This window comes from Girardinichthys multiradiatus, chromosome 7 (assembly GCF_021462225.1).
Source record: "Girardinichthys multiradiatus isolate DD_20200921_A chromosome 7, DD_fGirMul_XY1, whole genome shotgun sequence".
NCBI classification, from domain to species: domain Eukaryota; kingdom Metazoa; phylum Chordata; class Actinopteri; order Cyprinodontiformes; family Goodeidae; genus Girardinichthys; species Girardinichthys multiradiatus.
In genome coordinates this window covers 34,285,784-34,295,986 of record NC_061800.1, presented here as the reverse complement: position 1 = coordinate 34,295,986, position 10,203 = coordinate 34,285,784, and the positions used below count along the sequence as shown (strand labels likewise).

The following is a 10,203-nucleotide window of genomic DNA, read 5'->3' as shown; positions in this document are numbered from 1 at the left end:
GTTGCCAGGTTTCTCCTGTAGTATCCACCGTATAGGTTCTCCGCTTTATGGAAACACTACCAATCTGGCCACCGAGTTTATATTGTGACAATGATAATTGAACATTTAATGGCTAAAACATTTATAATATATATTAAATCTTCTCATTTTCTGAGAATATCTATACAAGTTTGTATAAATAAATATAGTACAATGTTAAAATTTAGGGCTGCACGGTGGCGCAGTTGGTAGCAAGAAGGTCCTGGGTTCGATTCCCGACCGGGGGTCTTTCTGCATGGAGTTTGCATGTTCTCACCGGGTACTCCGGCTTCCTCCCACAGTCCAAAGACATGCCTGTCAGGTTAATTGGTCACTCTAAATTGCCCTTAGGTGTATGAATGAGTGTGTGCATGGTTGTTTGTGTGTTGCCCTGTGATGGACTGGTGACTTGTCCAGGGTGTACCCTGCCTCTCGCCCATAGACTGCTGGAGATAGGCACCAGCTCCCCCGTGACCCACTATGGAATAAGCGGTAGAAAATGACTGACTGTTAAAATTGAATGTGGCATGCTACAGAATAACAAATCACCTTGCATAAAAATCACATCCCACAAACCTTTTCACATTCTGACATGTTAAAGCCGCAAACTTCAATACATTGTATTAGGATTTTATGTGATATACTAATACAAAGCAGCATGTAATTATTAAGTGGAAGAATACATTTTGTTATTAAAACTAATAAACAGAATTCTAAACAGTGTGATTTGTGTTCTCCCACCTTTTTACTCAGATACCCCAATATTAAATCCAGTCCAACCAACTGCCAAGAGGCTCATAGTATCTTTGGAGTAGCTAAATAAATCCACAGGTCAGGAGGGAGACTCTGTCGACAGGACATCTACAGTAATATTCATGCACTGCATAAACCCGCCTTTTATGGAATGGCAACAAAAGATGCCATTGTAGAAAGAATGGTGATGGCTGCATCATGTTATGGGGATGCTTTTCTTCGACGGGGACAGGAAAGCTTGACCGGAGTTGATTGGAAGGTGGATGGAGCTACACAGAGATCCTGGAAGAAAACATGTTAAAGGCTGCAAAATACTTGAGACAAACACAGAGGTTAACCTCCTGTCAGCAAAATACCCCTAACAAACATCCACAGCTACAATAGAAGGGTTTACATTTGCCTTTAGAGTTGGCCTATCGCATAAAATCCCAATAAAATGTACCTAATTTGTGGTTGTAACATGACTTTCTTTTTTTATTTTAAGGCTTTCTGTACATCTTTGCCAAGGGTGCTAACAAGTGTGAAGGGTGCTGTATGCCTCCTCCCTTTAATAGTATTCCTGGAGCGTTGAATCGGTGAAGTCAAAATTGAGGAGTTCCAACTCTAAGGCCCAAAATGAAAAGAAATTAAGCAAAATAATGCTTCTTTTCCTTAGAAAAGTGACCATTAGAAGGCTGAAATAGGTTATCTGTGGTGTTCTTTTCATATTGGGTTTTAAAATACAAATGATTCTGAATAATTGAGACGTGTTTTGTCCTTTTGAGTAATATTTCAACTTTTCGATTGAATACTGGCTCAACTCTGTTTTTTTTAATTAGTCACCCACCTTAAACCGATGTGTCTTTTATCTCCACATTATGATTTATTGCCTCTATAGGCTACTAAAATTGTCAAGGGTATGATGCTAAGACCATGGCTTCTGAAAACACATCTGAAAAATGTAAGTGGGCACAGATTACAAAATAGTTTTTACTTACAATACTTTATTTTCAAGCCTTTTTTAATATTTTGTGTCATTACTATAGTTACCTGACACCGAGACTTTGTTGTAGTAATGCAATGTCAAATAAACATACTTATGATTTTTACTTGTAGGATACCCTGATTGTCTTCTTAGATTTCCTTTTTTTGCGTGACTTATTCAAAGAGTTGTAAATTAAGATCCTTGCTGAGGATGAATCAAAGTACTTTGCTACTTTTACCTGTGTTATTGCTTTTAACTAAAGCTTTTGATTTCAAACAGAAAAGAAAAGGGAAAAAGTTTTTGTAGGTCAAAACTAGAGAATGGAATCAATAGGAAATGACTAAACAGGGAAGTCATGTGGTTATCAATGTATAGGTGGGAGAACAAGAGATTTCAGACAGTTTTAAAGACTTCGTGTTTTTATTTCCTGTGAATTTCCTGTCACTAAAGCTCAGAAGAAACAACTTTTCCCTGATTACTGGAAAACAGAGTGGACACACGATTTGAACTTCTTTTATTTATTTTGATGAAAGAAGATAAATTAACCATATGCACATATTTGTATTCATAAATCTTTTTCTTTAGCAGCAAAGTTGCAGGTCGTCACAGCCAAATGGAAAGTGAATTCTCTCTCTTAGCCACAAGAGGGAACCATTACAGAAAAAATCTGAAACTTTCTGTCAAATCACAATCTGTCAGCAGACTGAATACATTCATCAGTAAAATATCATTATTACTGTACAGCTCTCTCCATACATACAATGATACACTTATATTATATCTTAAAAAAACATATTTCCTATTGTGAATGCCCTATTGTGTTTTTTTTTATTATTGAGACATGGACGCTCAGCAAAAGTAATCTCACACTGGAAAATATGCATGCAAGCATATTCCACATCTATTCTTATCTTATCTTATTTCAGTGGCATACAGTACACCCTCACACTTGACTCATCCACAATCATTCCTAACATATCACATACCTTCTTCAAAATTATAAAAAATAGGAGTACTATTCCAAGTATTTGAGTGGGAGTCATATAATGAGGAATTCTCCAATAGTAACTCTTACACTTAATTAACCTTTTGTTGGCTATGGTGAGAAGGTTAAGCAGGCTGGGTTGTTTAATGTTTTCAGGAAATAAAATTAAATAAATACCATTAGAAATATCTGGAAAAATAGAACATAAGCTGCATTTGTTACACTCTAAAAAGGCAGTTTCTTACATACACAGCAAGCTTAGATCATAAAGTTTATAAACAATTACCTGATAATTACAAAGAGATTTCATACAGCTAATCTATGACTGAAAGGCTCCTTAAAAGAAAAGTGTAGAACATTGGGTCTGCCAGGGAGTTTTTTTCTGTCATACACTCCCAACATGATAGTTCTGTTAGTTTTCTTGTTTTACTGATGTGCACAGTTGAGGTTCATGGCAGTTTTAGCTGTGAGTGGGCAGAGTTCAGACAGGCACTGACCTTAAAGAATTATTCAAATGAACATTAAAAACATACTATAAAAGGAGCAAAGGATTGCCTTTGAAAAGGAGCATTTGGTAATGAGCATGTGTTATCTTGAGCCAGGGCTGCCTGGTTAGCCCAATTATCCACCCTTGGGTTTTACTCAGTCTCTCAACCTATCAACCTAACTCTTTAGTTCCAGTGTTTTCCAGTAAGTAATAATCCACTATTCTTTTATCTGAGCACATCATTTTACTTAAACAGTCAGTTAACTACCATCAGATCTTTAAAGCCACTAGGTTAATCTATTCTTAGTTTTTTCTTCTGCATAATTTGCTTTATTCCCCTTTTCCCTAGGCAATTTTATCATTGCATACACAGAACAAACAGTAGATGTCACTGAACAGAATACACACTTTACTAATGATGCAGAATTGTTTTCATCTAACTCTGCCTCTCCAGCGCCTCTACACCAATAAAAAAATATATATAAAAGTAAAGGCTAACACAGAACCAAAACGATTAGTAACTGCACAGCGCATGACATCTAGTGGTTGGGGTTCAAGCCATAACTCCATCCGTCAGTTTGTCAATGGAAAAACAACAGGTTTAGTGTGGAGTAGATTGAGAACGAGTGGAGTGTGGTACTGGAACTGTGAATGGAAAAGAGGAATTAGTGTCCTTAAAACTTGGTATTATACTGTATGTTGTCTTGGTGAAAGCAGTTTTGACTTGACTTTAAGGACACAGTATAAGGTGATGATCTCATTCTGGTAGTCTTCTCCAGTTCTGTGCCCAGGGCCTAAAATTATTTCTTTTGGCTCAATGGCTTTATTGACCTCAAAGATCAAGACATTGCAGCAATAACGTAACCTCACTATGTCATATTTAGACTTTTATTCTTGAGTTTTGACTTCTCAGATGGTTACAAGGATAACCAGGTATTTAAAAAGTGGAATGTTACAAATACCCTTTTGATAAATAACTAGTAGAAAAATTAGGTAAATAACATATTGTCATGCAAAACAACTGAACAACTTATAAAGTCAACAGTTCACTTTAGGAGATTAATGCTTTTGTTAAAGTCCTTATCTTTAGTCCTTCTCTAACACTGGAAGCCTTGCTGGGATGCCTCAAACTATAAGATGTCATTTGAACACGGCTAACTGTTGACTGTGCTACTGCTTATAGGCTACAGATATCATCTTGTTTCATAACAAATTCCCTTCAGTCAAGCTTTGACCTCTAATGAAGCCCCAAATGAAAATGACATTTAAACTTGAGCATGTGGTGTACACATATAATGGAGAGTAAAAAAGACTTTTATACTTTATTTTGTGACAAAACTGTTAACATAAGGAGTCAGTATAAATCAGTTTCCACAGTTGATTCAATGCTCATGTGATCATTTAAACAGTTATGGTGCTGACTAGAGATGTCCCAATGAAGATGTTTTTTGGTCCCCAATGCTGATGCGATCAATTTAGGATTGGGCATTTGCAGATACTAACTTGCAGTCTGATTCTATAAACAATTATTGTCTTATCTAATATAGTATGTACCTGACATAAATCATGATTGTAAATAAATCAGCACGATAAGAGGTTTCATATTTCACTGGCGATTCCAGTTAATCATGTCTAATCAATTTCTCTAAAGCTGTTTTCAGGTGCCTTAACCTGCCAGACCTCATACGCCTTCCACCCTTTAAACCCTTTGCGCAGTCTTTCAAACTTTCCTCAAAAGTCAGCCTAAAAGTCAGTTTTTTGGAGCCCTAAATTTTGCCTGAAAATCTTGAGTTTTCAAGTAAGAGAGAGAGAGAGAGGAGAGGCTGAGAGAAAGACTGAGACAAAGACTTTGAGTTATTAGGTCTATGTTTTGTTTTTTCATTTAATTATACAATAGGATAAATTACTGAAACTGATAAACTGATAAAGGTTATTTGTTATTTTTATTTGTGACTAAATCCTAGTTGAAGTGTCACTATTGGAATTTTAAGAATAAATATATGTCATGAGTTATTTCTATGCTGATTAAGAAAAATTATTTATTCCCTCAGAATTGTTTTTATAGCTTCAAAGATTGATAAGAACATATATTCTATTAATGACACTGATTAGAATTTGAATGCATGAATGCAATCTCTCTTTAACTGTCAACATCATAGCATAGAATCAAAAAAACACTGATTGCTTAGAAAAACCTAGATTCATTTCTTCAGCTAAGTAATGTGAATGCCTATGACATAGGTTAAAAATGTATTGTCAACCTGTAGTATTTTAAAAGTTAAATTTGATAATAGCCAGAATGTGGACACAAAGCGCCGTGTGGGTACAGCTGCAATAAAATCAAACAATAGTGTACAACAGCAACTACTATTTGGTGGTGAGTTTAATCAGGACAGTACCTACCATTTAAAAATGGCTTGATTGGGACATCTCTAGATCTGAAAGCAGATCCCTACCCTCCAAGCACTTTAACAACATTCCTGAATCTTTTCTGTTTAAAACACAAGATGTTATCGTGCGGAGTTGTGAAGTTTATCAAACCATATATTATCATAACTTTAAGACTTTTCAAATAATTGAAGTCAGAACAACATGTTCACATTTGTTAAAAGTTTTTGCAGAACAAATATCACATTTCACAAAAACATATTCCTGTTAATGATTGTGAAAATTGAAAGACAGTCACATCTTTTGTAACACAATGACCACATAAAAACAATGAAATTGGTAGGTTGTGGTATTTTACATGTTCCACATGTTAGCCAGCAGTGTCAAGCTGACAAAAGCGAAGTTATTAGACGGATCAGAAATTATGGTCAGCTTTTTTTAGACCTTTAAATAGGGCTAATCTCTAATGTTCAGAAGACATACCTTTGAAAGGTCAGCAGAGGCCTATTTTCTGAAAACCAACATGTCAGCATCCCTCCACACACACACCAATTAACATTAGGGAGATATTGGGCTATTCTATAAATAGCAGAGCCTGGACCTCAAAGTAGAACTTTAAACCAATACTCATTAGCGAGGTGGGGTGCCATTTAGGTTAGTGAAGTAGTTAACATTAATTCTGAAAATGGGAATCAGTCTTTTTTCTTGTTTAGATCCTTTTTCTTGTGGTACATTGATTCAATGTTCCTCCAGTGTTCTCTGACTGAAGCCACTACCTTTGCTCGCTTTTTGTTACATATGTTTTTTAAATAATGTGTAAGTTTGATCATGCACGACTAAGTATCAGAGGTAATGACTGCACCTAATAAGTTTTTGGAAGGCTTTCTTAAAGTCTTCATTAAAGATGGTGTAGATGAGGGGGTTGATCAGAGAGTTAAGGTAGCCCAACCATGTGAGAAAATCTGCCATTTCAATAGAAGTGTTACAAGAACCACAGGTGTTGACGATCACCTCCTTGACAAAAAATGGCAGCCAACAAATTACAAAGGCCCCTATAATCAACCCCAATGTGGAAGCTGCCTTTCGTTCTCTTGAGCCTGAAATTCGGGGTCCTTGGTACATTTGGCTCCGACGCGACTCACTTCTCGAGTCATGCCTGCGTGACTTGCTTTGGAAAACCTTTTTGGAGACTCGCACCCGTTCTCGTGGTGTTTCCTCAGTAGAAGGTTCGGAGAAGGACTTTTCTGGTGGGCTTATGGGATCTGGACTCCGAGGACCACCGTCGCCATCGCTATCTCCAGCAGGATAAGATGAAGGGATCATGCTCCCATTGGTCATGCATGAGTGACGGCTAGCCCGGCTAGCCTCCCTGCGCATGTAGAGGGTCTGAGCGGCCTGGTAGATTTTATAGTACAGAATGAGAATGAGCAGCAGGGGAATGTAAAATGCTCCAAGTGTGGAATAAAGAGTAAATGCCATGTGGTGGTGGATGATGATGCATTGATCCATATGCTCCTCGTCATCGCTGTAGTGTCGCCAGAGTAGCGGAGGAAGTGATATGAGAATGGATAAGAGCCACACCACTGCCACCATCGCACCTGCCCTGGCTCCTGTGCGCTTGCGAGAGTACTCCACAGCATCCGTAATTGCTCTGTAACGGTCAATGGCAATTGTAGCAAGGTGCAGAATTGAGCAGGTACAACATGCAATGTCTATGCTTAACCAGATGGTGCACACCACCTCACCCATGACCCATTTTTCATTCTGAATGTAGATGATGCTGAAGGGCATGACCAGCACAGCCACAAGCAGGTCAGTCACCGCTAACGAGCAGATGAGGTAGTTGGCTGGGTGGTGTAGCTTGCGGGTGACAGCAATAGCTGTGATCACCAGACAGTTAAAGAATGTAGTTAGTATGGCCACAACAGAAAGGGTTATTGTTAGTAGGATTTTACTGGGAGGGAGTGTTGCAGTCTCAAAGGAATCATAACTGCTGCTGTTTGTGGTGAAGGCTCCTTCAGTCCAATTAAAGAAATCCATTCTGCAAAATTTAATAGAAAAAGAGTCCTGCATTATGCATAAAACAAATAAATAAAAGAAAATCTTATAGGCACAACATCAAAAGTGTCTATAACTTATAGTATAATTTCATCACAATCTGGTAAGGAATCTCTACATGGTAAAGTTGCTCAAAATTCATCTTTTTTAAAACATTCAAAAGGCAATTATTTTGGCTTTTGCACTACATACAAAAAATATCAAAATGTATGAAAAGAACTCTTTCATTCAAGAACATGCTATTAAACTCAGAAGACTTTGAAGATTTTGCTCAAGGCCATGAAGCAACTCAAGCAATAAAAAAGCCTGTCTTGCTCACAAAAGTTTGCCGTTGAAGCAATTGTAGTAATCCAGGCCTACCTGTCTACCCTTCGATGTTTTGCCGCTTTCAGTTGGTTCAGTGTGCAGACTGTCTGCTGAGATCTGTGCTGCCTGCCAAACCCGCCATCACCTCACCACTATTGCTCAATGTCTAGGAGAAAGCAAAAATAAGAGGAACAATGTGAAAAAAATGCTTTAGTCTGAATTACACTAATTATGAAATTATAGAATTTGTTTTTTGGTCATAGTTTCAAGTTTTTCTTTTTTCTTTTTCTTTTACATTGCTGCAATACTTGAAAAAAACAACAACATTTTAATTATAACCCATCCACCTGTAAATGACCAGTCAGGCAAGGAGAGCAGTAATCAGACATTCAAGAGGCCATTGGCAACTCTGGAGGAGCTGCAGATATCCACATCTCAGGTGGGAGAATTTGTTAGCAGGACAACTTTTAATAATGCACTTCACAAATCTGGCTTATATAGAAAGAGCGGGGAAAAAATCATTGTTAAAAGGAAGACCAGGAGAATCCATTTGTAGATTACCCCAACCATGCATGGAAATGTGTTCTGGTGAAAGTGTGACTGATATGAAACATTTTGGGCGGCATGCAAGTTTTGGTGGAAAAGCGATACACCCTAAAAAACATGCAGCTGTAACTGCAGTAAAATGTGGCTGTACAAAACATTGACTAGGAGGAGCTGAATACAAATGTGCACAACATGTTTCAGTTTTTTTATTTGTAAATAGCATCCCACGGGAATCTTGTATTCTTACCAACTATGTACAACTTTGTGTTGGCTTTTAAATAAAATCCCCAAAAGATACATCACACCCAAATGAAACAAATAATATTCAGCAGTGTGACTAATATACCTACTGATTCTCATATAAGTATGTTTTGAGGCTCTTATGCCTAATTTCTAATTAGCATCAGCAGACTGAACCTAAATATGTCAAAAGCTGTGTATGAAGTGGTTGTAATAATGAATTCAGTCAATATCATTTAATCACAATGAAAATATATGAATGGCATTGCAGCTTCTTCCCCTTTTCTTCACTGCATTGTTCAATATCCTGAAGACATGAGCAAAAACGGTTGCTATAGAAACCTAAGAAGTACGGTAATTTTATTTAATGCCATGATCTAGCAGAGGCAGCCAAAGTCTTAGCCAAGGTCTCCATCGGGACTGTCCGAAATCAAGGTGACGGGTTAAGCTCTGGGTGGGTAGGGGAGTGGGGTGAGTTTGGATTTTATTTCACTTGGGCCTAATATTTGTTCTTAATATATTAGCTGCAACTGGCTCATTAAAGAGAGGAGACATTTTATCACTGTCCTTGGAAATTATATTTGCATGTAAATAAATAAATAAAATCCTAAACGAATAGCCATTATAAAGTGAACTGGTTGTACTTTCTCCCCTCAATAATTATGCTCTTTAAAGACAATAAAATTGTCTTACTCTGCATTACAATGCAATTCCACATTCTTCGTTCTGTAAGGAGGATGACAGAAAACCCCAACAGTATGCAGATTACTTTGTGGGGAAAGATAAAAGATAATCACCGATGCACTGTCAGCGGTGCACAAATTGTTTTGACACTAAAAGAAGGGAAAGAGCTGAGATTGTTTATAATAATTTCTATCTGTGTGTGCATGTGTATAACAGCACTGATTGACATATGCAGTACTGTCAAACACTGTATACAATACATAAAGCATCTGCCTTCCCTCTGAAATGTTCTAAAGTGCAGTTTTTCTTCTCAAGGCCATCTGAAGATAAGCTCTACTGAACAAGTATAAATCCTGTTGGTTCTGCTTTGTTCTCTCCAAAACGTGCCTGAACATGGATTCAGCAAATGTAAAAAGCATAAATATTGCTGCACTGTTTAAGAATTTTACAATGTGTTTAAAGTTGTTTGTTTGTGTATACATGCATACATATATAAAGATACATATATAAAGGTACATATAAAAAGTATATATATATATATATATATATATATATATATATATATAAGTGAGTCACCAGCATTGGCAAATCATTTGTAATTGCCTCTACATTATCAACTACAGAAGATGTGCTCGAAAACTGCAGTGCTGCATAATAATTCTTCTGCATTATACAAAAAACGCATTCAGTTTTTAATGAGTAGTTTTAAAAAACGTCCTTAACTTAAAGATGGATGGCACAGAGCTTGTTATAATCTAATGTCAAGTGATGATT

At 36.9% G+C, this 10,203-nt stretch overlaps 1 protein-coding gene across 3 annotated transcripts in view; it reads right to left on the bottom strand.

Moving 5' to 3' along the window:
- Positions 1-4,515: 4,515 nt before the first annotated feature.
- Positions 4,516-10,203, bottom strand: part of htr1fa (5-hydroxytryptamine (serotonin) receptor 1Fa) — a 63,061-nt gene continuing 57,373 nt past the window's right edge. For all 3 annotated transcript variants that reach the window (XM_047369768.1, XM_047369767.1, XM_047369769.1), the window contains 2 exons: positions 8,014-8,125; positions 4,516-7,636 (listed from right to left, as the gene is read on the bottom strand). In XM_047369768.1, coding sequence (XP_047225724.1) covers positions 6,439-7,635 — 1,197 coding nt within the window. In that variant the 5' untranslated portion in view covers position 7,636; positions 8,014-8,125 and the 3' untranslated portion in view covers positions 4,516-6,438. The remainder of the gene's footprint in view (positions 7,637-8,013; positions 8,126-10,203) is intronic.